General features: G+C 47.1%; 2 protein-coding genes across 5 annotated transcripts in view; one reads left to right on the top strand and one right to left on the bottom strand.

Moving 5' to 3' along the window:
- The first annotated feature begins 717 nt into the window (after nucleotides 1-717).
- Nucleotides 718-18,085, top strand: LOC125725449 (protocadherin Fat 4). Its single transcript, XM_049002375.1, has 30 exons — nucleotides 718-796; nucleotides 1,251-1,319; nucleotides 1,559-1,722; nucleotides 1,989-2,033; nucleotides 2,120-2,209; nucleotides 3,103-3,192; nucleotides 3,558-3,665; nucleotides 4,334-4,447; nucleotides 4,552-4,645; nucleotides 5,160-5,272; nucleotides 6,059-6,232; nucleotides 6,332-6,460; nucleotides 6,860-7,015; nucleotides 7,453-7,633; nucleotides 7,778-7,911; nucleotides 8,704-9,651; nucleotides 9,883-10,008; nucleotides 10,155-10,412; nucleotides 11,154-11,252; nucleotides 11,595-11,767; nucleotides 14,080-14,228; nucleotides 14,444-14,751; nucleotides 14,839-14,949; nucleotides 15,634-15,822; nucleotides 16,499-16,593; nucleotides 16,686-16,844; nucleotides 16,935-17,129; nucleotides 17,217-17,267; nucleotides 17,427-17,454; nucleotides 17,566-18,085. The coding sequence occupies exons 1-30, from the start codon at nucleotides 718-720 to the stop codon at nucleotides 17,638-17,640; spliced, it is 4,704 nt and encodes a 1,567-aa protein (XP_048858332.1). The 3' UTR covers nucleotides 17,641-18,085.
- Nucleotides 18,086-18,843: 758 nt separating this feature from the next.
- Nucleotides 18,844-25,608, bottom strand: part of usp34 (ubiquitin specific peptidase 34) — a 43,477-nt gene continuing 36,712 nt past the window's right edge. For 2 of the 4 annotated variants that reach the window (XM_049002354.1, XM_049002356.1), the window contains exons 65-79: nucleotides 25,123-25,427; nucleotides 24,699-25,028; nucleotides 24,290-24,319; nucleotides 23,979-24,136; nucleotides 23,795-23,873; nucleotides 23,537-23,663; nucleotides 23,224-23,331; nucleotides 23,011-23,115; nucleotides 22,646-22,770; nucleotides 22,427-22,550; nucleotides 22,179-22,258; nucleotides 21,939-22,079; nucleotides 21,512-21,658; nucleotides 21,066-21,222; nucleotides 18,844-20,246 (exon numbers count right to left, since the gene is read on the bottom strand). In XM_049002354.1, coding sequence (XP_048858311.1) covers nucleotides 19,537-20,246; nucleotides 21,066-21,222; nucleotides 21,512-21,658; nucleotides 21,939-22,079; nucleotides 22,179-22,258; nucleotides 22,427-22,550; nucleotides 22,646-22,770; nucleotides 23,011-23,115; nucleotides 23,224-23,331; nucleotides 23,537-23,663; nucleotides 23,795-23,873; nucleotides 23,979-24,136; nucleotides 24,290-24,319; nucleotides 24,699-25,028; nucleotides 25,123-25,427 — 2,726 coding nt within the window. In that variant the 3' untranslated portion in view covers nucleotides 18,844-19,536. The remainder of the gene's footprint in view (nucleotides 20,247-21,065; nucleotides 21,223-21,511; nucleotides 21,659-21,938; nucleotides 22,080-22,178; nucleotides 22,259-22,426; nucleotides 22,551-22,645; nucleotides 22,771-23,010; nucleotides 23,116-23,223; nucleotides 23,332-23,536; nucleotides 23,664-23,794; nucleotides 23,874-23,978; nucleotides 24,137-24,289; nucleotides 24,320-24,698; nucleotides 25,029-25,122; nucleotides 25,428-25,608) is intronic. The other 2 variants (XM_049002355.1, XM_049002357.1) reach the window with 1 other exon arrangement.

Raw genomic sequence — 25,608 nt, 5'->3', positions numbered from 1 at the left:
TCCGTGAAAAACTTTCAAGTTTCATATGTCTGCTTCATCATACGCATTATGTCTGAATGTCTGTTTTTATCACAAATGACATTTTTTGGGGGAAATATTCTTGCTCTTGTAACATTCCTCTTGCAAATTTCCTGGTATATTTTTATTATCAATAAAATGCTGTTATACATAACTCATTTCTGGTTCATTTTTAGTACAAGCAGTTTCTAGTTTATTTATTTGCACTTGTAAATAATTCTGGCATGACGACCACATGTGTGCTGTATCTATTGATCTTTGCACTGTCACGCCTCAGGGTTGCTAAACCAATTATAATAACCAGCTAGCTCTTATGTCAGTAAGATTTTATTGTACGATTTGCTTGAATCAGGAATATATGTTAAATAATATAATTAACTGTATGCATTTAAGAGAACAAGCGGGAAAGAATTTTAGTTTATTGATGTGTTTAAAGATTTAATAATGGTAATGTCTGTGGGTGGCTGAGGAGAAATGATGCACTATATTTACAGACAGCTGGAATTGTGCATGTGTACTTTGTACTTGTTTATTATCTGAATATAGCTGGCAATAAAAAAATCGTATAAGGAAGGTGTGGCCTGTTTAGATGATCAGGTCCATCAGACCTTTAAGCTGACAATCTCAGGGTGTCAGCTATTGAGTGAAGGCTGGGGAACGCGAGCCTTCTCAGCCCACCAGAGCTGGACGCTTTTTGTCATGGGGAACGTCATTTTATTCCCGGCCTTCATCTTCATGTGTTGCTTTTTTTCACACAACGTCAGAGGGAACCCCATTGGTGAGCGGACCGGTTCTTCCTTTTGGTGAATGTGAAATGTGGGAACGGTATTTAAGTCAAACGATATCAGATCTGTATTCTTTACTCAATAGCAACTATTCACTTTATTGATGTATGCCAAGTATTTGTCAAAAAAAAAATGGCAGGAGATAATGTTCCGACAGAGATACATGAATCTGAAGCGGCAACTTAAATTGAAGAATCCGAGAATTTTGGTATGCTGTAAGATGGAATCTTGTACTGATGAGTAACTGTGGATCTACATGTAATTCTAAAAATACCTTTTAACTGTTTTCTGTGAAACTGCCAACCAAGCACAGTATCTATTTTTACATTCGTAAGGCTCTCATAGGTGCCAATTCAGGCCATGATTTCACTGCCTCTTTGTGGATGTCATCAGTGCTGTTAATAGAGGATATGTACATTTTTATTTATGTTGTAATTATTTGTCCAGGAACTTCAACAATAAACTGTAAATCTGGCAGCTATGACATTTTGCCTACAGTGGCTGAAGGATATAATGGTAAATCTTTTTAACATTACCTATACACACACACACATGGAAACTCATGACGTTCTTAGACCTAGGCTATGTTATAGACATACGGACGCTCAGATACTTTATACATTTAAAATGTTATACTTGTAATTTCATGCAAATTTTTGAGATTATAACACCATCAAAGCTCTGTTACACGTTTTGAGCCCCCAAAGGGTCTGAGATGTCTTAAGTGTAGTTTTCTATTCCCAATGCTTTGATAGGGGCTGTGGAAAAATTGACTGGTATCGATCCAGGCGAGAGTGTGGTGCTCATGGGATTTCCATTTCCGGAAGACTTGCAGTTCCTGGAGCTGAATTTCACACTTGGAGATACGTTCGCGGTAGTGCAGACTAAAAGCCCACTGGATCCTGACATCCTGACTGATGTAAGTTGAATCGGTAACAAGCAACAACAATGAAACACTAAATACTTATTGGCCTATTTGTGTCTTCCGGCAAAGATCTATGGAAGTTTAAATTTATTCCCTAAAAACCAAATTCAGAGTAGGATGTAAAGCTTATTATTTGCTCATTATATTTTAAGTTCTATGATCCTGCCTGAATAACTTTACATTTTATGTATGTCTAAATATGTCTGCGATATTTAATTTTAGATCGTAGTCTCATACTTTTTATGTTGTACTCTCTTTAGACAAATGGTGAGCTTGGCTACTCAGTGCAATGTGTGAGCACAGAGGTAAGTATGGTATAGTTACATGTCTGAGATCTTCAGGTAAGCCTTGTGTATTACTTAACATCACCCACATCTGATTCTTTGTTCAGGTTCAAAACATAAGGATACTGAAAATAAATGACATCAATGACAATCCGCCCGTTTTTAAGCAGAATGAATACCGGAAAACGATATCTGAGGTATAGTTGCGTCCAGTAAACCTTCTCGATGTAGATTTTTTCTCCTTTTAATAAACGGGATGTTAAATGGCCATCGGCTTGCTGATCCCCCTGATCATGGCAGATTCAGGGGGCCCGGCACATGACAGGGGCCCCTGAATACGCAAATGGGAGATTTTCCACCCCCCCCCCCCATCACATGTACTGAGGGATCATCCTATCCCAGCTGACAGGGAATGCTTTCAGAACTTTAGCTAATGTTATATAAAGATCTTCACAAGAGAACGTTCTTGCTGTAATGTTAAAGGAAGGTTATTTCCACTGTTATATTTTAACAAAGGTTCTATCAATGTCAGCACAATAACATTATTACCATAACATCAATTTAATGCAATTAATGCAATAAATATTGTTTTATAATAAAACACCTAGTAATTTAGTACCAACCTGCCTTGAACCCACGACTCTAGAGGTAAAGCCGCAATGTTACCTGCTGCTCATCCAAGCCGTTTGGTTGTTCTATATCATAAGTGTTAGCTGTAGTAGTTGTTGTAGTAGTGGGAAAACGTTCCGGGAATATCAGGAATGGACATTTTGAACTTGCCTTAGGCCGTACCTTAATTGTAACGTTCAGCGAAAGTTCCTGGAACAAGGAATTGTTAGCTGGGATATCGCAAAAAGGAAAACAGACTAAAAGGCTGGGGACCCAAGGTGAAATTTCATCAGAGTACGCAAAATGCCTAGCTACGCCCCTGATGTTGTGGTATATATCAGTGTTTCTCAAATCCGGAGTCCTGGAAGGGAGCAAACACATGGACCATCTGGGGGTCCTCAAGGGACGGGTTGAGAATCATTGGTATAGATTATGTCTGTGTCCTGTTCCTTCCTAAGTCATCGAATCTTCTCCTCATTAGGCACTCCCTGTGGGCTCACTGGTAGAGAAGGTTGAAGCGGTGGATGCAGATGTTAGCACAGTAAACAACAGAGTAACATATTCTATACTGGTAAAATCTTGCTTTTAAAAATATAAATTTATATCTAATAGGCTATATAATTATACAGACATTAATGGAATGTGTTTGTGACTAAGAAGTGCCCAGGAAATCATTCCAATTAAAGTATTTAATGGCAGTTTCTATATTAATATCCATAAAAATAAATATGTAAAAATAACCTTGCCTTGATTGAAAGCTTTGATATGAAGTTTTATCCAGTAACAAATAAGGCAAAACTGTTATAGCGGTAACCTTGTAATGTATATAATTATTATACAAGAATAAAATGAGATAACAGAGTGTATTGTTTTTTTTGTGTGTGTATAGTAGATATGTTTGATGAAATGGTAACTTATTTTCTTCCACATCAAAAGGACCTAGTACAAGACAAATTTATGATTGAAAGTGATGGGAATATCTTTCTCATGAGTACCCTAAACTACAACTTAGCCAACAGCTACAACTTCACAGTGGAAGCTCGGGTATGTAGCACCTCTGTCTACCTCTCTGTCTTCCTGCCTGTCTGTCTGCCTATCTACCTGTCTGCCTATCCAGCCTGTCTGTCTACCTGTCTGTCTGCCTGTCTGCCTATCCAGCCTGTCTGTCTACCTATCTGTCTGCCGGCCTGTTTGTCTATCTGACTGTCTATCTGCCTGTCTACCTGTCTGCCTATCCGGCCTGTCTGTCTGCCTGTCTGTCTATCTGTCCTCCTGCCTGTCTGTCTACCTGTCTGCCTATCCAGCCCATCTGTCTACCTGTCTGTCTGCCTATCCAATCTGTCTGTCTACCTGTCTGTCTGCCTGTCCAGCCTGTCTGTCTACCTGTCTGTCTGCCTGCCTGTTTGTCTATCTACCTGTCTGCCTATCTGGCCTGTCTGTCTGCCTGTTTGTCTGTCTCTCTATCTGTCTACCTGTCTGTCTGTTTGTCTGTCTGCCTGTCTGTCTATCTGTCTACCTGTCTGTCTGCCTGCCTGTTTGTCTATCTACCTGTCTGCCTATCTGGCCTGTCTGTCTGCCTGTTTGTCTGTCTCTCTATCTGTCTACCTGTCTGTCTGTTTGTCTGTCTGCCTGTCTGTCTATCTGTCTACCTGTCTATCTGTCTGCCTGCCTGCTTGTCTGTCTGTCTCTCATCTGATGTCATTTTTTTGTAGGATGTAGGGGGATTGACAGACACCACTGAAGTGTTTTTTAAAGTTGAGGACTTTGACAACACCAGTCCTTACTTTCAACACAGCCTGTATCATGCAACCATACAGGAAAACCAAGTGAGATCCTGGGGAGCATCCAAATGGAGACACACCCAGCACATGGGTTTCTTTCATTTTTCTCTTTTATTTTAGTCCTGCTGACATTTCACTTTCTGTTTAAGATAGGGATGTTCAGAGATATTCTCCCTGAAGCCATCCTCGCCAAAGATGGTGACACCGGCATTAATGATCCTGTGAGCTACAGCATTAACCAAGGTATTCCGCTAAGATGCCTGCATAAATTAACTCTTTATTCTGTTAGGAGCCACTCTATCCCCTGGCACTAACTGTGCTATCAGTCTTGACATACACATTACAGTAGATGATCTCTGTAAAATTCCTGTATAATTATGTTTATTTTCTGTATATAAGATGATTGTAGTTTAATGTATCATAGTTGAATGTAGCCAGCAGTTTCATAGCTTATATTAAAATACAGGAATACAGAATTAGGTAGATAATCATTGACCCAAAGGTGGAAAGTTCATATCCAGAAAGTATAAATCAAGGCCAAGATTTTGTTCATATCAACCACTTGAGTATTTATACTCATATATACAGACTTATACTTCTTATACTCAACTGACTGGTTGAAACAGAACCTTGGTCTGGACTTTTACGTACCTGAAGTACCCACCTCTGCATAGACCCCCCCCTAAGAGATGTACATCTATGTTGATATCAGCCTGTTCTTCTTGTTTTTCTTCTATGATTGTTTTGTCAATTGCAGTTTCTCCAGATAAGTATCAGTCTTACTTCAGCATTGATGAAACGACTGGTGTCATCACCGTAGTATTATCGCTAGACAGAGAGGAGATCAGCTCCATCATTTTGAACATCCAGGTATGGTGACTTGGTCTGGACATATTTCTATATTTAACCTGGATGTCAGTAGGTTGCAATAATGTTTACACACCCTCCAACCAAGACTGTTCACATTGTATACTTCAATAAATGGCATGTAGATGGTGGGATGCTCGGTGGGGTTAGGATCAGTGCCAGTGTCTGGTAGGTCGTGGGTTCAAGTCCCATGCCTGGAAGATCATGGGTTCAAATCCCATGGCCATCAGTGTAATTATGTCATTGTTAGCTTAAATGAACTGCCATGTAAATAAGGAATGATGAATTAATAGAATTACTTCTGTCAAAAGTTTATTTGTACTATTCTCTACATTTTAATAATTATAAAGACATCAAAACTATAAAATATATGGAAATATGCACTAAATTATGCATTAAAAAATATAATCTATTGTGGGTCGGAAGGTTGTTGGTTCAAATCCCATGGTCAGCAGAGTGATCCCACCATTGGGCCCTTGAGCAAGGCCCTTAACCGCAATTGCTCCAGGGACTGGCTGACCCTACTGTCTCCTCTACGCTAGTTTCATGAGGTGGTCTCCTGAGATGTTTTATAGCTGTCCTAAAGGAGATCCCACATATGCTAAGAACTCATTGGCCTCTTTTCCTTCACTCTCTGATCAAACTCCTCCAAAACCATCTCTGCTGTGTTTAGGTCAGGTGGCCAGGCCATGTGACACGACACTACCATTCTCCTTTTTAGGAGGCTTGGCATGTCCAGACTTTTGATTGGCACTGTATTTATCATCCATCTTTCACTGTGTGCATCAGGCCGCTCAAGTGTCCGATAATCTGAAAACGGCAAACGCTGCAGTTTCTTTAAATATTGAAGACGTCAACGACAACCAGCCTGAGTTCGACAAAAGCAGTTACTTCAGCAGTATTCTCGAAAATTCCCCAAATGGCTTCATCCTCTTCAGGCCAATAATCAGCGACAAAGACGAAGTACGTTGTGAGAGATTCTCACTGCACTGTGCATGGGTGAGGGTTTACAGGGGTTATTTTTGAGAGTGTGATGCTGTGAAATTTGTATTGGGCTTTTAGGGAGGGTTTAACGGAACACTTGAAGTTCTTCCGGAGACCGTCCCTTTCTCGTTCTCTTCCGACGGCACCCTGATGGTCAAGGATTACACTCTTCTAGACAGAGAAACAGTCCCCAGCTTTACCTTTCAGGTAAGGATAACCTGATTTGTTTATATTTCTGCCAAAAGTAACACAACCGGACAAGGGCCCAGTGCCCGTTTATCTGCAGTGCTAAATCATGATTTTACATGTAGGATCTGGACAGCAAGGGTGCTGCTAGGGATTTTGAACCCCACAAAAGCATATCACACTGGGCCCCCAATTCAGACCAGTCCAGTTATTTTCTGAATGACTTTCCCTCCTTTGCAGCACATCTGACACCAGGAACACCATTTTACCAGGGAAAATGTGAATTAACAGGATTAACATTAAATGTATCCCGTATTCCCTGTATCTAGTGGTTCCATCATGTAATCAGAGTCTATGGTGTCACAAACGTGTGTGTTTTAAGTTGCTACCAGGTTGACTCATTTCTTCTGCTTTTCTAAGATCAAAGCTCGAGAAAACCAGGCTCCTTTCCGTTTCGCCTTGGCAGACGTCAACGTGACTCTTTTGGACGAAAATGATAACAGTCCCCAGTCTAACAGCTCCATGTATGAAGGAAAGGTTTTTAACAATCAAACAGTGGGCATATGGGTCACTAAGGTATGCACTGGGAGTGTATTCTCCATGACCGTTCCGCTTGCATGAACAATAGAAATTATTGTTGGGTAAAATCACTATGATACAATGGCATAGAGGAGTAGGTGATTTGTTCAGGTCAGTGCAATGAGAGCCCTAAAAAATGAAATATCCAGTTAAAGAAATCATAATACTAGTCTGGCACTCAGTTTTTTTTATTGTTATTATAGCCACATTTGAAAATCTTTAACTTTCGTTTTTTTCTTTAGCTGAGAAAAACTGACTCTGGCCTGCAGGGGAGCCTCTAGAGATTTTGGGCCCCATGAAAGCATTTCATATTGGGCCCCAAACCCAGACCAATCCAATTATGCTCCAAATTTTTTTAGTGGTCCATCTGAACTCCCCCCCCTTATAGTGCCCCTGCTGGCCTTCTCACGTCACGATGTGTTACTTACTCACAGGTTACAGCTGAAGATCCAGATGAGGGCCCAAATGGGCGAGTAAAATACGCCATAGTAGGAGGAAACCAGGACGGCTATTTTAACATTGACGAGGACACAGGGGACATCTCGCTAAGCAAAGAGATCCCTTTCAGGGAGAATGAAGTGCTCAGGTTCTCCCTGTTTGTGACAGCAAGAGACGGTGAGCCGCTGCACTGGGGTTTTGTGGCCGTTTCTGCTAAGAGGTGATCTGTGAGCAGCTCGCCTTGTATGATAATGTCAGGTGTTAAAATGCCGTTAAAACGCTAAAATGCTTTTCTGAAAAGTGTCCTGGACTCTCCTGCAGAGGGAACACCAGCGCGTGCTTCATCGCTGCTGGTAAACATCCTGGCACCTGGTGACACCAAACCTCAGTTCCTCAGCCCCACCTACGGGGGTCGCGTGCAGGAGGAAATGGAACCACCAGTTGAGATCCTGAAGGTGAGACACCTGAACTTAAGGTTCAGGGTTGCATCTTACATTTACAGTCACAGCTGCTTTCACTACCTTCTTAATGCAAAGCCGTGTTCTGCTTAATTCTGCTTAATTCTGACTCTGATCTGGATGAAGCGATCAGAATAAGATTCACACGTAGTTTTACCCGATTAAGCTCTTCAACAGAATTTATTTAGCAGATGCTTTTGTCCAAAGCAAAGTACCAGTGAGAGGGTCAGGCAGTCAACAATATGAGTAAATATAGCTTAAGGCCCTTGGCTCAGTGGGCCAATGGTGGGATCACTCTAACGACAGGATTTAAACCAATTTCCTTCTGATGACAGACACAGAGTCCTAACTTACAGAGCCACATATACTTCATTACAGTCGGGTTCTATCTCCAGTGCACCTATCGAACATGCTAAGCATTTGTCTACAGTGATGACTTATTTATTTTTATTTATTGCCATCTGCTTTGCTTACTGTCAGGAAGTGCACAAGTAAGAAATTAGTTGTACTTTGTTCGTATGACAATAAAGTTCATGCTTCAAAGTTCTTTTAATTACAGGAAGGAAAAGAAAAAAATCACATTACAGACCACTAGGTGGTTCTGAATATTTGAAAGCTTTTTATTAAAATAGCACATAAGATAGTTTTGGGTGCTGACTAATATATTGTATCAATGGAGACTTGCTTGAATCTGCACTGTGTTGAAGACTGACTCAGCAGGACCAAAATTTGGGGAACTCCGCTGTATGATATAATGTTTTTTTTCCATCCTTAACTTTTTATTTTCAGGTGACCTTCCTGTCAGTATCACCCATAAATGAAGTGGACCTGCAGGTCATGACACACGGAGACAAATTCTCCATCGATTCAGAGGGCCACTTCTCAACCTTGAAGAAACTGGACTATGAGAGCGAGAAGAACTACACAGTGTCTGTGTCCATCTCGGACGGCACGAGTCACGACCAAGCCACTGTGCTCGTGGAAGTGACCGACATCAATGACAATTCCCCGGTATTTACACCGAATTCCACCAATGTCCCAGTTCCTGAGGACACTGAGATTGGTACCAGTGTGATGAAGATGGCAGCCAGAGATAGCGATGAGGGCTTCAACGGTAAGCTTTTCTACTCACTACAAGGAGGAGAAGGGAAGTTCAGGATCGATTCTCAGTCTGGCGAAGTCTTTCTGGCCAGTGAGCTTGACAGAGAGACTTTGGCTGAAATCCGGATGGAGGTTGTCGCCCGAGACCAAGGCCAGCCTCCCCAGTCAGCTACAGGCAGCATACTCCTCACGGTGACCGACGTGAATGACAACCCCCCCCAGTTTCCGTTGACAGAGTTCCAGGTGGCAGTGCCAGAGAATGCCGCTGTGGGTACCATTGTTCTCGGGCTGGCCGCTGTGGACCCGGACGAGGGTCCCAATGCCGTAATCAGCTACCACATTGCGCAGCAGAGTCCTTCCTCCGATTTGCCCGTCTTCATCCTGGACCCAAATTCTGGGGACCTGCAGCTTGACCAACCTCTGGATTTCGAGACAGTCAAAGAGTACGTCCTGCTGGTGGAGGCCTCAGACAGCGGGAGGCCGAGACTCAATGGAACATGCTCTGTTATGGTCCGGGTTCAGGATGTAAACGATAACGCACCCGAGTTCGGGAAGGAGAAGTACGATGTTGCCGTTTATGAGAACCTGCCCAGCGGAGCTCCCTGCGTTACGCTGGATGTCACAGATAAAGACGAGGTCAGGAAGAGCGTTTGAGTTTTATATTAAGTTCACTGTTCCGCGTTCTAAATCACCAACAATAAGCAGCTGTGTGAGGCTTTAATGGCTCACAACAAATGTCTCAAAACTACATTCAATAATTCCAAAAATTTAATTATTCTGATTCAAAACTCTGATTAAGCATTTATAAGTGCTCATTCATAGTCTGATCATTATTGATTGAATATTAACTGATATTGCTGTTTTCAGGCTGGGTTTTCAAATGGTCACTTTGTTCTAATAAGTGACGTCTTTGGCATAAACAAGCAAGGCACCGTACTTCTCAACAGCAATGCGACCTTAGATAGAGAAGAATGGGCTCATTATGTCTTACAGGTAAATTATTGCTTTTGATTCTTTATAAGGTATTTAAAGCAGAGAACAGCCTTCGGTATATATACTTCATCATCCGATAACGTCTGTAACAGCTAACATGAAGGCTACGTTGGGAAGCTTCAACTTTGCATTTTGTACATACTCAGGTGGTGGCAGTGGACTCTCATGTTGATGGGCTGAGTGCTACAGCTCAACTCATTATCACTGTCTTGGACGTCAACGACAACGACCCGCAGTTCTCCCCCCACCCGGAACTCGTTCAGGTTCCCGAGGGGGAGTACTCACCCGAGTCCCCCAAGGAGCTCTGCCACATCGGCACCACCGACGCCGATGAAGGCGACAACGGCAGGGTCACCTTGTCCATATTCTCGTCTGACGCTAACCGGTTGTTCGAGATCAGAGAGGTGAGATCAGCTCGATCCTGAGCTCTGAACTACTTCACTATTGCACATCTGCTTTGAGATTTATTATTGTAAGCAAGTAAATAAATAACTAACTAAACTATATTTATTTAAAAATATCCTTCCCAGCTAATAGGGAATGTTGCCAGAACTTTAGCTAACGTCATATAAAGGTCTTCTCAGAGTTGGTAGACAACGTTCTTGCTGTAACATTAATGGAACGTTGTTTCTAAGTTTCACATCGTAACAAAAGTCCTGTCAATGTCATTACGATAATGTCATTACGTGAACATCCTTTTAAGACGGTTCATTTTGAAAAATATTGTTTTATAATATTATTTTATAAAAGTGCTATATGTGGGTACTGCAAAAAAAGTTCAGGCTTGGATCCGTGATCTTTGGGGTGTAAAGTGACTGTGTCACGCACCTACTCATCCATGACCTTCATTTGCTTTATTATTATCATATTGCAGTAGTGGGACAAGGTTCCAGATAAGGTTCTGGGAACATCAGGAAAACTGGACACGTTGAAGATTTCCATAACTTAATTGTAACATTCAGCATTCGTAGAACAAAAAAATCATTAGCAGGGTTCATTGACCAAAGGGCTATACAGAATAAATTAATAAAAAAACATAAATTCATTCACATAAAGAGATAATCCACAGGTGGAGGAAAAGAGAGTAATAATATCAGACTGAACAGGTTTCAATAACTAAGTTGGAGCCTCTTGACACTTTGAAGGATGGGACTCTCCTTGCGGTGTCCCCCTTGGATCGGGAAATGAAGGACGTCTACGAGCTTGTGATAGTTGCCTCTGATGAGGGGATACCGGTGAGGAAGGTAAGAGGCCCTGTCTTAGACGCTGAAATGCTGAAGCAGTAGCTGAATTCTGGAAAGCATCAGCAATGAGCTCATTCTGGAATGAACCCAGGATCCACATTGGCGATACGTGATTTAATACGGTTTCATTGTTTTGAATTCTGTTTATAGCAACCTGCCCTGGTAAACGTTGTGTAACTACAATAAATCTTTTGTTTTCTCATGACAAGTTATGGCATCAAGAAGAATAAAAATTCCTCTGTGAAGGTTTTATCACCTGCTCTTTGGTCAGCTGCGTTACTGTGGGCGCATGTTGAGCGCATTGCCTGTAGTACTTACAGAATGGTTCCTCTTCCCCTTCAGAATGTCACTGGTATCACAGTTAGCATCTTGGATGAGAATGACAATGACCCAGAGTTCAGCCAGGAAATATATGTTATAAGAATCCTGGTGAAGGACGCTAAGGAGGGAGACACTGTACTGACACTGTCGGCCACGGACAAGGACATTGGCAACAACTCGCTCATCTCCTATAGGTGCTTCACGATTAACGAGCCTTTGGCATGAATACTGCAACAGCGTCATAAACATACACCCTTGTGCAAATTAATTGAAACAAGTTGCGTCTATATGCAGACAGCCTGACCATTAATCCATACTTCTCAACTTAGGTTTGAATTTAGCATCTTGTGGATTGATACAAGTTCTATGGGAATAACCCAGGATGGGATGCCAGTCCCTCACAGGGTACACACAGCAATCATGCTTTTTGACTGTGGGGGGGAACCAGAGAAACTGGAGGAAACCCCACGACAGCACAGGGAGGCGCCCAAACCCCAGAAGATTCATTTGAAATATACATGGATGGCTGAAGCACAGTCATACCACTCAGCTCTAACCCCACCCGAGCAGGTCTGCCAGTCTGTGGGCACAGTGCCTCCTCTGTCCATCCAACCAGTTCTAACCCCACCCGAGCAGGCCTGCCAGTCTGTGGGCACAGTGCCTCCTCTGTCCATCCAACCAGCTCTAACCCCACCCGAGCAGGTCTGCCAGTCTGTGGGCACAGTGCCTCCTCTGCCCATCCAACCAGCTCAAACCCCACCCAAGCAGGCCTGCCAGTCTGTAGGTACAGCGCCTCCTCTGTCCATCCACAAAGCTCTAACCCCACTCGAGCAGGCCTGCCAGTCTGTAGGCACAGTGCCTCCTCTGTCCATCCAACCAGCTCTAACCCCACCCAAGCAGGCCTGCCAGTCTGTGGGCACAGTGCCTCCTCTGTCCATCCAACCAGCTCTAACCCCACCCAAGCAGGCCTGCCAGTCTGTGGGCACAGTGCCTCCTCTGTCCATCCACCCAGCTCTAACCCCACCCGAGCAGGCCTGTCAGTCTGTAGGCACAGTGCCTCCTCTGTCCATCCAACCAGCTCTAACCCCACCCGAGCAGGCCTGCCGATCTGTGGGCACAGTGCCTCCTCTGTCCATCCACTCAGCTCTAACCCCACCCGAGCAGGCCTGCCAGTCTGTGGGCACAGTGCCTCCTCTGTCCATCCACCCAGCTCTCACTCCACCCGAGCAGGCCTGCCAGTCTGTGGGCACAGTGCCTCCTCTGTCTTTCCACTCAGCTCTAACCCCACCCGAGCAGGCCTGCCAGTCTGTGGGCACAGTGCCTCCTCTGTCTTTCCACTCAGCTCTAACCCCACCCGAACAGGCCTGCCGGTCTGTGGGCACAGTGCCTCCTCTGTCCATCCAACCAGCTCAAACCCCACCCGAGCAGGTCTGCCAGTCTGTGGGCACAGTGCCTCCTCTGCCCATCCAACCAGCTCAAACCCCACCCAAGCAGGCCTGCCAGTCTGTAGGTACAGCGCCTCCTCTGTCCATCCACAAAGCTCTAACCCCACTCGAGCAGGCCTGCCAGTCTGTAGGCACAGTGCCTCCTCTGTCCATCCAACCAGCTCTAACCCCACCCAAGCAGGCCTGCCAGTCTGTGGGCACAGTGCCTCCTCTGTCCATCCAACCAGCTCTAACCCCACCCAAGCAGGCCTGCCAGTCTGTGGGCACAGTGCCTCCTCTGTCCATCCACCCAGCTCTAACCCCACCCGAGCAGGCCTGTCAGTCTGTAGGCACAGTGCCTCCTCTGTCCATCCAACCAGCTCTAACCCCACCCGAGCAGGCCTGCCGATCTGTGGGCACAGTGCCTCCTCTGTCCATCCACTCAGCTCTAACCCCACCCGAGCAGGCCTGCCAGTCTGTGGGCACAGTGCCTCCTCTGTCCATCCACCCAGCTCTCACTCCACCCGAGCAGGCCTGCCAGTCTGTGGGCACAGTGCCTCCTCTGTCTTTCCACTCAGCTCTAACCCCACCCGAGCAGGCCTGCCAGTCTGTGGGCACAGTGCCTCCTCTGTCTTTCCACTCAGCTCTAACCCCACCCGAACAGGCCTGCCGGTCTGTGGGCACAGTGCCTCCTCTGTCCATCCAACCAGCTCAAACCCCACCCGAGCAGGCCTGCCGATCTGTGGGCACAGTGCCTTCTCTGCCCATCCTCTCAGTCATACCACCCAGCTCTCACCCCACCCGAACAGGCCTGCCGGTCTGTGGGCACAGTGCCTCCTCTGTCCATCCACCCAGCTCTAACCCCACCCGAGCAAGCCTGCTGGGCTGTGGGCACAGTCCCTCCTTTGTCCATCCACTCAGCACACTTTCTGCCCAGTAGGTTATGCAAACCACCAGGTCTCAGGCCACTGCTTGCATGTCCATGTGACAGCTTGTTTCAATTAATTTGCACGAGGGTGTAGATGTTAAGTTATAGTGCTCTGATGCATTGTGATGATTGTTTTGCAACCTTGGGTTCCTAGCTTCTCTTCGGAAAGCCCTTTCCTGCTATTGGACAGCAAGACTGGAGTGATCACCCTGACCTCCAATGTGCGAGATGTTACAGAGGACACAACATTCAACCTCACTGCTCTGGCCCAGGACAAAGGGGAACCTTCACGGTCCTCTACAGGTAAAGAAGTTCTGCTTTCTGTGCTGACATGGACAGATTCTTCACATCTGTACTCACTGCAAGTGTGTCCATGTGGCCAGTTGAGTATTTAGCAATATCCTAGGTGGGCCTCTGCCTTCTGGTCCAAATAACAAGATAAGCAATTATTATGACGTTGCCAGCCTCGATCCTTTCTTACCTCCTCTTGTGTGTGTGCCGTTTGTGTCCGTGCACAGCCACAGTCCAGGTCTTCCTGTGGTGGAACAACAGCACATCAGACATCATTTTCGAGAGCTACAAGTACAACTTCAGCGTTGTTGAGAATGAACCGAGCGCAACAGTGGTGGGCACAGTGAAAGCCCTTTCGCAAAGTGACACGGTCCAAGTCACTTACTCCCTCAAGTTGTACGAGGAGCTCTTCTCTGTGGATCACGATGGTATGATCAGGACACGGCAGATGCTGGACAGGGAGTCGCAGGAGTGGTACACCCTGGCTGTGGAGGCTACGGACTCCAGGGCTCGTTCTACCTCCGCTCTTGCCATGGTATGTGCCGTATGGGAAACTGGAATGGGCGTGTATTTGCACCGATCTCACCGGAAACATGCTCAACAAATCTGGTCGTTCACGCAGGTGACTGTGCAGGTGCAGGATGTGAATGAAGCTCCTGTATTCAACAGGACAAGCTACTCGGCCAGCATCTTCAACAGCTCTCCATACAAACACCCAGTCGTTCAAGTGAAGGTATGTAGAGCCGGCCAACAAGATGGAATTCTCACACAGTTCTAATCTGTAGGGGATTTAGAGAGAAGTGAGTGAGAAGTGATAGTCCCAAAAAAATTGTCCAAAAAAATTCTGAGGTTAACTGGAGTTGCCAAATTGCCCATGGATGTGTGTGTGCCCTGTGATGGGTTGACGCCCCCCCCCCATACTGGATTGTTCCCAACCTTGGGCCCATTGGTTCCAGACTCCCACAATCCTGAAAAGGACAAGCAGTTATAGAAAATGGATGGATGGAAGTATTTATTGACCAAAGAGGGGTGTGGGACAGAGCCTCAGTTCATAACTCTTCAGACGCTTCTACTTCCAAGTCTTTTTCCCAGTAATGTAATTCATTGATTAAAATATTGGAAATTTGAAATAATTTTGGATATAGATGGGACCGTGGGACCAAATTGAATTTTTTCTCATGTAATTAGATATTTGACAGTTATGGTTTAGGTGTCCTGCAATAATGTCCTTTGGGAGGTGTTTGTTTATTGGTTGCATGAGATCAGCTGATGGCTCTATTGCCCCCACCTCCCTTGATAAAAATGAACCAATCGACTGCTGTAATCATTTCAAGTGCTGACCTGAGACACTTTCACTCCCAACTGCTTGGATTGAGCTTGGAGGATGGCACACGGTGTGGCTTCTGGTTGGTTCCAGGCAACAGACCCAGATGTGGGGGAGAACGGGCAGCTGGAGTACAGCCTGCAGGAGGCCAGCCCTCTGTTCGACGTGGAGCCCTCCACTGGGCAGGTGTATGTGGTGTCTCTGCAGGGTCAGACAGGACAGGTGGCTCTGCACGTGAAGGCCACTGACTCTCAGGGGCTCTTTGCCACAGCCAAAGTGGAGGTAAGTGGAGGTTCGCCATACCCAAGCAAGCAGAGGTGGCAATTTCAGGTCCAGAAAGTACAAATCCAGACCATGATTTACTTTCAACCAACCAGTTGAGCATAAAGAGTCACAGTCAGAGTACTGGCTGGTTGAAAGTAAATCATGGTCTGGATTTTTACTTTCTGGACCTGAAATTGCCACTTCTGCAAGCAAATGATGAGCAGGGTCCTATAGCAGTGTCTCCCAATCCGGTCCTCGGGGACCCACAGCTGGTCCGTGTTTTTGCTCCCCCCTGCCAGACAGTCCACGTTTTTGTATGGCAAAACAGGGTGAGAAAACTGATTTTAGACATACAGTCAGTAAATCTTTCAGTCTCACCTGGTGAAGAGAATGTTTTAGTAAAAATGCAATAAATAGAAAAATATATAAGAACATTACCGATGTTTAAAAAGTAAGTACGAGAAAATTCACTTAAGGTACATAAACATACATAAAATATTCTACAAACAGCTAATAATGTAGGGACAGTAATAATTTGGATTTAATAAATGAAATCTCCTTTTCATCAAAATGACATATCTCGATCTAACGAACTGGGACATTTTTATATCAAAGTGGCATGCTTCCATGTTTCAGTCATCTTGAAAATAAATGAGCATGGATCACTAACAACTGATCTATGTGATTCATCCAGGTTATCGTGGAGAGAAGCTCCACCAGCGACATCGTGGTCATCTCCATCGCCGAAGCTGCCAACACTGTGGAGAAAAAAGCTCCGCAGCTAGAGAAGTAAGACCGATCACATAGCCAATCAAGAGTGAGCTGGATCCGCCAACAGAGTCCTGCTGTGAGAATCTGTAACAGTGGGGCGTGTGATGCAGGTCACTTGAACAGGTCCTGGACATGAGCATCACAGTCATCAGCATCTGGGCAGCGGGCAGCATAAGGCAGCGGTCCTCAAGGTCAGACGTGGCGACGAACATCGGCTTCATCGCCACGGACTCCAGGCAAAACATCGTGCCCTCTGAACAAGTCCGGAGGTAGGGAGCGGTGAGCGTTAAATCCCTCCTCGTGTGGCCCAGACAACATGATGATGATGATGTCACAGCCAACGCACATGTCACACGCAGCGAGCTGGAGAATCGGAGGGAGAAGATGGAGGAGCAGCTGAAGATTGTGTTTGGACAGGAAATGACGTTCACCATCGAGAACCCCTCTGAAGTGCCGGGCCCTGACCAGGCTACGGTCATCACTCTGGGCGTGCTCCTGGGTCTCAGTGTTGCCGTTTTACTGGCCATATCGCCGGCGTTATTTGTGATGGTCAGGTGGGTGTCTGCGTTTCTCTACCAAGTTTTGGGGTTGACAAATGCGTAAACAAGAAATCAAGTTCTCTGAGGTCTATTTCTCTGCAGGAAGGTGAAGAGGACTAAAGATGGTGGCGATACGCACTGCATAATCTCCAGGTACGAAAGTGCCTTTGAAGCCAGATCCTGGAAACTCAATCAACAATACTTGAAAGATGAACGTACTGCGGAATAAGAAGCATAATTAAGGCCGACGACGAATTAATGCATTTTAAATATTTCCAATAGCAACTATAATCTTTCTTTTCTTCTGTTCAGAAATTCAATGGATGTCCCGGCGCACCTGGTAAGTCAGCGGTCTATGTTTTGTGTAAATAAGAACCACAATGTGGCCTGCAAGTGCAGACCGAAGCCTGATGGTGTTTGGGTCTTAATGAGAGCGACGTGCGTGTTTCAGAAGAAGAGTCCCTCTAGTGCCAGGAAGGACGGGGACGGGGACACGGACAGCAATGACCACACGTATGAGCTCTGAGATGCGGGGGGTGGTGGAGCAGCGGGTAGCGTGTCAGGCTACATCGCATCAAATACAACACCGTCAGAACGGGGAAGGTCTCTGAAAGCCATACAGATGTACTTGTATGTTTTACTAATTTATTTAGATAATCCAGTAAAACTTGTAAAGATACTTTAAAAGCCATTGTATTCAAGCAGGGATATTTGATCCATTACTGACTTTACTTCTGTACATCTTCTTTGTCAGCATTAAATGCATGGCCTGGTGATTCAGCATTACTCTGATCATAAAGCAGGACGTCCATCATTGCATGATGTGTACAAAGAAGTGACTCCATAATGGAAATTTGAAATTTAATTTTATTACAATTAACTGTTATTGTTTTACATTATTTCACAGAGATTAAAACAAAAACAGTTACAGTAAAGTGCCAATCAAGAAAAATGAAATGACGCCTGACTACAGAGCTTTGTTTAAGCCATCCTCGGGTAATTGACCTCATAGAACCGGTCCCCCTCATTTGGACTAAAATTAATTTAAAACTGGGGGGGGGGGGGGGGGAGGTAAGCACGCTGCTGGAAAGATTCAAGAGCAAAAAACTGATGATTTCAAGACAGGAATTTGAGAATTAAGGAAAAAAAATACTGAAAGGAAAAAAAAAACCCTGTAACAAGGCACTGGTGGATCACGCCTATTTGGAACTGAACTCAGTGAAGCATGGAGAAGAGTGAACAGGACTGTACCAAACAGGGAGCAGAGGGGGGTCTTAAAATATGCAAAGGAGAATGGATACCTGGGAAATGTAGGAATCCAGTAAATAAATGGGACAACTGAAAAAGAGCTGTGCAATGAAATTATCCACATGCTGGGAGAGGGGGGGGGTGGGGGGGGGAGAGAGATAAAGTAATAAAACAAAATAAAACTTTGAGGAAGGAGGATAAAACTCTCAGTCTCCAAATTTGGTTCAGAAGTTTCCATATAAAATTTTAAGTTATCCTAAGTCAGTGCTTGTTCACTTGGTTCCCCTGGGACCCGTAATCAGTCCACATTCTTGGTCCCTCGTGGATTGGGAGGGAGCAAAAACGTGAACTGACTGGGGGGGGGGCCCTGAGGACCAGGTTCAGAAACACTGATCCTAAATAAAATGAAGAGAATCAGGAAATGCAAGGATGACATTATAGAATATGGAATGTATTTCGGTAAATAAAATAAAGCCCCAACTGTTACACCAACTGTGCTTTATTTTGTCCACAGGCATCCTGTCAAATAAAGCACCATATATATTCATATACACTGCCAGGCCGCAACTAGAAAGGATTCTTAACAGAATCAAGTTTCTTGTGGTTCTTTAATGTACAAGTAAACTTAGTTTGAATATAACCACAGAAAATGCAAGGCAACTTGCCTCTTTAATAAAGTACAAAACTGGCACAGAAGACATTTTATACACAGTAAAAATGCAATAAAATTAAATTACATACAGGAGAGAGAGAATACTAAAATTCTGTAAACCTTCCCCCAATACAGCAACCTCAAAACAAATAAATCACTTCAAATTACTCTGAAATAAGAAAAAAAAAAATTAAGGAAAATAAAAGGTCTGCTCCGTTAGATGTGCTATAGCTGCAGTTTTCTTATTTTCTTTTCATTAAATAGATCTGAGGCTATGCATGTTGATATCTCAGATGTCTTCAAGCATACTTTATGGATCTATTGCCATTCAAGCCAAAGAAAGTCACATGACAGTGTGGAGCAGGAAACAGCGAGACGTTGTTTGCGCTGAACAAAAACAGGGAGAGGAGGAAAACAGGAGTAAGGAGGAAAACAACCGAAGTAGTTTACAAACAGCATAATTAATTGCAATAACAATAATAATAAAAAAAGGTTTTAAAAGCTGACGTGCTAGAAATGTTGTCAAGAGGCTGCGGTACGCGCGGCTTTGCCGCTGGACAGTTTGCTGAGCACGCTGATGGTGGCCTCCACGGTCCTGCAGAGCGTGTCCAACACGTCCTGCTGCTGCATCAAGTTCAATAGGCCGTGTGAAGCCACGTGGCTGCACCCGGGCACCAGGCTGGCGGCGTCTGCCTCCTGCAGGGGGCAGCCCTGCGCCTCCCCGGCTTCCTGGAGCCCCGCCAGCACCGAGGTGGAGGGCAGTGCCAGGTCCATGTCCTCGATGGAGGTGCTGACCCCACAAGTCTTAGCGCCGGGCTCCTTCTCCTCCTTCACCTGCTCCCCTTCCTCTCCTCTCCCTTCCCCCTCTTCGACCTTGCTGCCTCCCAGCGCAGGCTGTTCCTCCTCCTCTTCCTCTAACACCTGTGGCCCGGGTGGTAACACCTCCTCTGGCAGCGACGAAGAGGAAGACGAGGAGGACGACGCCTCCATCTTCTCCTCCTTAGGAGAGACGCTCTCCGGGGAGTGAGGGTCCTGCTCGGTGCCTGGGTCGATGACGGATGAGTCCCGTGTCTCTGTGTCGGAGGTGCTGGCTGGCGTCAGTGCCTCCCGGGTATCGGGTTTGAGTTCTGGGCATGAAGATGGGCCGCAGCCTCCGCTGCCAGCGTCGGTGGGACGCTCCCCCTCGCTGCTCACGCGCCGTCGTTTCACAGGGGTGGCGCCCTCTTCCTCTGCTAAAGGGGACGAGTTTGAAGCAGTGTTTCAGGCCAGGATGCTGGCAAGCCCACATTTTATACTGAACTGCATGCACAGGCACAGTCTACAGGAGAGTCACGCTCACAGAAGAAACATCACTCTCATAGACCTGGGGGGTCCACAGTGCCCCTCCCTCCCCCCCCCTTAGGTTCCGTTATATAATGGCAGAGATATTTCGTAAAGTGACGAAATGTCAGTATTCACAGGCCGACATACACATCACAAAAAATATGAAAATAATCATTCATTACTGGGAGTGGGTCCCTAAACTCTGGTCTATTTCATTTTGGGCTTCCTGGTTGAAAACTCATAGTATAAATTAACCTCTCAGGAGGACCTAGGCTCACGAGGCTAGGAAGCCCCCCCCAAGTGGGCCACCTGAGGTTCTTTTTGGATCCAAAAGAAAGATGAGAGAGAATTGAAAACGATGCAACATCAATCCTCTAAAAAGGCACGTGGCCCAAAGCTGTAGTCTCCAATAGCCTCTGCAGTAATCAGTTTCTGAACATCGACCATACAAGCCACAAGGGGGAGCATTTCTTCAGTTTGAAAAGCCATATTAGAAGCTCAGACTTATATTACAGTGTGTGGCGCTGCGGGTTCGGACGCTGTGCCTGTGTCACTGGTTCACATTCCAGCTTCTGTAGAGTAGCCACGCCTGTTTATGCGAGTGAGTCTCAAAGGAGAGCGAGATACATGAAAACTAAAATCTCTATATAGCAGCACTTGTCCAGATGATTTTTGTTGCTGCAGGACAGGGGGGCGGGGCCAAGCGAGCGGCCGTCGCCGGGAGATACCTTTGGTCTTGCGGTCCTTGGGCTCGATCTCCAGCGCGCTGCGTTGCTGCAGGCAGGTGCGGCACTTAGCCAGCAGCTCCTGCAGGGTGGGGCCCAGGGCGGGGTCCAGCTGCTGGGGCGTGTGCACCGAGAGCAGCAGCACCAGGGCCCGAAGGTCCTGAAATGGGGGTACGTGGGGTGGAGAGGCGCCCGTCAGGGAGGGTCAGGGAAACAGCAGGGGAGTGAATCAGAATTAATAGATTCTGTATGAAAGGTCCAACAGAAGGGCCCTGATGGGATCACCATTGATCTGACCCCTGTAGATGCATCACCGTCACCGGAACACAGACCACCTGAAACCTCATGCATTACATAAAAATGGCTGGCGCCTTGTTCTCTCTTTCGGAACGTTCAGCACGCAACAGGGACAGGCAGTGGGCAGTGTTGGGGGAAGGGGTGAGGCTCACCGAGTTGAGGACGCCCCCGCTCTCGCAGATCTCCGCTCGCTGGTTCGTCAGCTCGGGCTCCAAGCTGTGGTACTCGCTGATCAGGTTGGCCACCAAGACACTGATCAGGTTGGCACAACTGGGCCCAGACAGCACCTGGCTCTGCACCTTCGGGGAATCGAGGGGGGGGGGGAGGGGGGGGACTTACTCCGGGTCACATGTACCTATACGGGACAAAGTATGGCAGGGAGGCTAGAAAACCCCCCACCTCTGGGTTTTGGGGTGTGGGGGGGGTTGTGATACTTTACACTTTCAGCCTCATAACAGGACTTCTGGAGTCAGTTGTTAATTATCCTAATCCATTAAAAACACTAAAACTGACCAGTCACTCCACATACTCGGGCGGCTGGAGAAGATTTAAAAAGTTAAAGAGACTAACGGGACCCACTTTGGGCAGGAAGCAGGTCAGGAAGGAGTAAGCCAGGTTGTTGTTGAGGAAGGTCCTCTCATCCATCAGGATGCACTTGATGTACTCTCCGAAGGCCGGGTCTTCACACAGCAGCTTCACACAAGTTTTAGCCATGGGGGACTGGACAGAGAACATCGACATGCTCGATACGGGCCTCCCCAGGCACTGCGGCTGCTGCGGAACGTCTAACAGGCTGCGTTTAGGAGTGGCGCAGCTCACCTGAGCCTGACAGAGCTCAGTCCATAGCTTGGGGAAGAGAGCCAGGTGCAAAGGCAGACCTTCATAAGCAACCAGGACACCTGAGGAGAGACGGAGCAGAGCCGCGAGGGTGAGAAGGTTGAGCGATAAAACCCAGGAGATCGTGCTTGACAGTGTGAACGTCAGCCTCACTGTCGGCCTGCTTCACCCTCATCTAACACGCCGGCCGACAGTCGCACAACAATGCCACAGCGAACGCCAGCGCATACTTAGTTTGACCAGCGTTTCGGTGAACTTCTCGCAGTTGATGGCGACGCGGCACAGCAGATGTATGAACTGATGGTAGGACAAAAAGTAATCCAGCAGCATTCGGTCATAGACTTCATCTTTGCCCTGAGGGACAAGACGAGGAAGAGGAAGTGAAAGGGAGGGCATGGAAAGGACAGCGGCTCAGAGAGCATCTTCAGGCGCGTCCCGGAGACCCCCACCTTGCTGGTCTCCACCATGGAGGGCAGGAGACACATGTTGAGCTCGGGCCTGGGGGGACGGATGTTGTTTTTACCCCCCATGAGCTTAATGTTCTCTCTGCAGGGCAGGTAGGGACCGAAGGACACTGAAAGCACAGGAGGGACATGAGTGGGGGGTGTGTGGGGGGGGGTTTAAGAGGACAGGTCTGCCCACGGCAACAATAAAGATACAGACACTGAATAAGCAAAGAAACCAGGAAGACACAGCAACTCCACAAACGTTGCCTCAAAACCGGCGACAAGAAAACGCAACCGAATCGGATCATAACCGCGGTGACGTGGCTGCAGGTTCTTCGCGAACAAGCAGGTGGCGCCGTCACACTCACTGGGGATGTTGCTGTGGTGGTAGGTGCAGTGGTTGTGCTGCAGAAAGGGAACCAGGGTGTGCAGGAAGTCGTGTGGGCTGAGGAGGACGAGTTCCTTCAGCACATCTGCGGGCGCAAGGAGACGCCGCGTTAAAAATCGCGAGGGTCTTAAGGAGCTTCAGTTTGGCGCCCCCTGGGCGGTCGGTCATGTGAAAGACGGGGAGGGGCGCGCACCCAGGCAGGCGTTGCGGAGCTCCGGGGGACTGTAGGAGTTGAGCAGCGTCAACAGCTTGTGTGCAAAGTCGATCCTCTCCTGCCACTGAATCAAGGCCTGCTTCACATCTGAGACACAAGAAGCTCGGTTAGAGCTGGGAGGCCCATCGGAGGAGCCAGGAAGCCTAAGGGGCACTGCGCTAAAAACAAGCCATGTGATCTGAACGCCCTGCCCTGGCACACGATCAGAAGTGCATATATGGGCACACATGTATCAAATGACGGTTGGGGTTCAAGACAGGCTTCTTATGGCGTGTTGAGGAGGCGGTCTGACCTTTGCGCTGAAGGTAAGGCCTAGTGGCCTTCAGGACAGACAGGAATATGGACAGCAGCTCTACCAGGTCGCCGGTCACGTGACAGGCGGTGGCCTCGTGATACATCATGTGCAATGTGTTGAATGACTGTAGAGGAAGAGCATCACGCATGATGTGACTAGGTTAACCTTCCCAGGTTCTAGAACAAACCGCTTCTACCCACATTACAGTTTAATTTTACTTCGCTACGTTGTACATAAACACAGGATTTCAAATACCTCTGTCATCAGGATAAGCCCTCGGTTAAAAACGACCAGCAAGCGATCCTCGTCGTTTTCCAGCAAGACCCGGAAGGCACTGTCAGGCAGGAGAACAGGTCCGGATTTAAACCAGGGCTCAACACATCGAGACGCAGGTAGAGCAGACAGTGTGGGTGGGTGGGTGGGAGAGAGGGAGGCCAACCTAATGAGTGTGGTCCAGCAGGAGCGGCCGTCCAGGCAGCGCAGGTAGCAGCTGATGGTGGTCTTCTTGAACTGCTTGATGTCCTCCAGTTCCTCCTCTCTCATGTCTGGTCGCTGAGCCACGAACAGCTGCATCAGGTTGAATAGCTCCTCCACTGCCTGGGGGGCAGGAAACCGGGAGTCAGGAGATGCTTCTGCAGGGCCAGAGACTCCCTCTCCCTCTACCCCTCTGAGAAGCCTTCAAAGCAAAGGCTTGTTTTAACAAAGCCGAAATGATCGGATACTTTATAGAATTGTTCACAGGAAACATACTTCTGTGCAGCTGTGAGGTTGCCGAGTGGCCTGTGATCGAGAAGAATCATATTAATTACTTGGCGCAAAAATGAAATGCTATGAGTGTATATCGTTAAAAAGATGAGTAGGAGGGTCTGTATTCTTCAGTTAAATTAGTACAGGAATTGGACAGTGTTTAGTCTTTGGAATCTTTTCAGTTTCATTCATCTTCTGCACTGCTTGCCTTATGCAGGGTTACAGGGTCTGAAGCCTCTTCCAGAAGCTCGCGCACACACACACACACACACACACACACGAACAGTCACACCTATGATGTGCCGTGGAGTCCATGATCTACAGTACATCCTTAACATCTAGGCAGAGATACCAGGACCTAAATGGCAGAACGTCAATCGGTAGCTGAAACGGATAAAGCCAGACGGCGTACCCCAGGGTACTGGCTGGCGTGAGGCGTGAGGTTCTTGAAGGCCCACTGGATGTTCTGGTGCGACGCCAGCTGACGCGTGAAGGCGGGCGACTGCTCGCAGCACATGCGCAGGATGCCGTAGTAGGCGGGCAGCATGCTGCGGTTGAACAGCACCACCTCCTGGTCGTCGTGGTCGGCCAGGATATAGTTGAAGGCGATGTTCTTGGTGACCACAGGGCTCTGGACCACCAGCCGCACGTTCTCAGCACAGTCCACGCACACGTTGTACCAGAAAGACAGCAGGGCCTGCTTGTTGTGGTTGGTGGCAATAGCCGGCTCGGACAGCTTAGGCTGCGGGAGGGAGAGAGCAGAGAGGGGGATCAGAAAATTCCGGAACGTAAGCGCAGGGTCCCTCACCCAGCGGGGCCCTGGGCCCAGGCAGCACCTGGAAGAGGTTCCACAGGTCCATGAAGTAGCCGGAGAACATGAGCTTCTCAGTCTTGGAGATGAGGCAGTAGGTCATGAAGCTGAAGTACTGCACCAGCTTGGTGGTGCCATGCACGGCCACGTCCACGTAGAGCTTGGCCCGGCCCAGCAGGCCCAGCAGCAGGTTGTAGACCTGGTGCAGCACCACTGTGGTGTCGGGGCTCAGCGGGAGGTCCCGCGTGGGGATGTGCAGGGAACGCGTGGAGCGGAACATTTGACGGAAGGAGTTGCTGGGAATCAGGGACACCAGGAGGTAGGCCGCGGCTAGTGGGGGGGAGAAATGTAGACCATTCATTTCAGTCTTTAGAGTGAGGGGGGGGACAATCTTATCCAAAAAGAGCTGGTGTTTCTGCAGGTTTCTGGGGTAACCTTTAGGTCAGCTGTTCAGTCCCAGGTGTGAGGACTCTTCAGCCAATCAGTCCTCTAATTAGCGACCTAATTAGGG

The sequence above is a fragment of the Brienomyrus brachyistius genome, unplaced genomic scaffold (assembly GCF_023856365.1).
Source record: "Brienomyrus brachyistius isolate T26 unplaced genomic scaffold, BBRACH_0.4 scaffold67, whole genome shotgun sequence".
Lineage (NCBI taxonomy): Eukaryota > Metazoa > Chordata > Actinopteri > Osteoglossiformes > Mormyridae > Brienomyrus > Brienomyrus brachyistius.
The sequence above is the reverse complement of the archived record's forward strand: the minus strand, read 5'-3'. Positions and strand labels throughout refer to the sequence as shown.

What these genes read in the sequence shown, in the direction of transcription:
- LOC125725449 (XM_049002375.1), top strand. Translation starts at nt 718, where the DNA reads ATGGGGAACGTCATTTTATTCCCGGCCTTCATCTTCATGTGTTGCTTT. An exon ending in CTACCTCCGCTCTTGCCATG is followed by an intron (nt 14,752 to 14,838) that starts GTATGTGCCGTA and finishes TCGTTCACGCAG; the next exon opens with GTGACTGTGCAGGTGCAGGA. An exon ending in CCCTCTGAACAAGTCCGGAG is followed by an intron (nt 16,845 to 16,934) that starts GTAGGGAGCGGT and finishes TGTCACACGCAG; the next exon opens with CGAGCTGGAGAATCGGAGGG.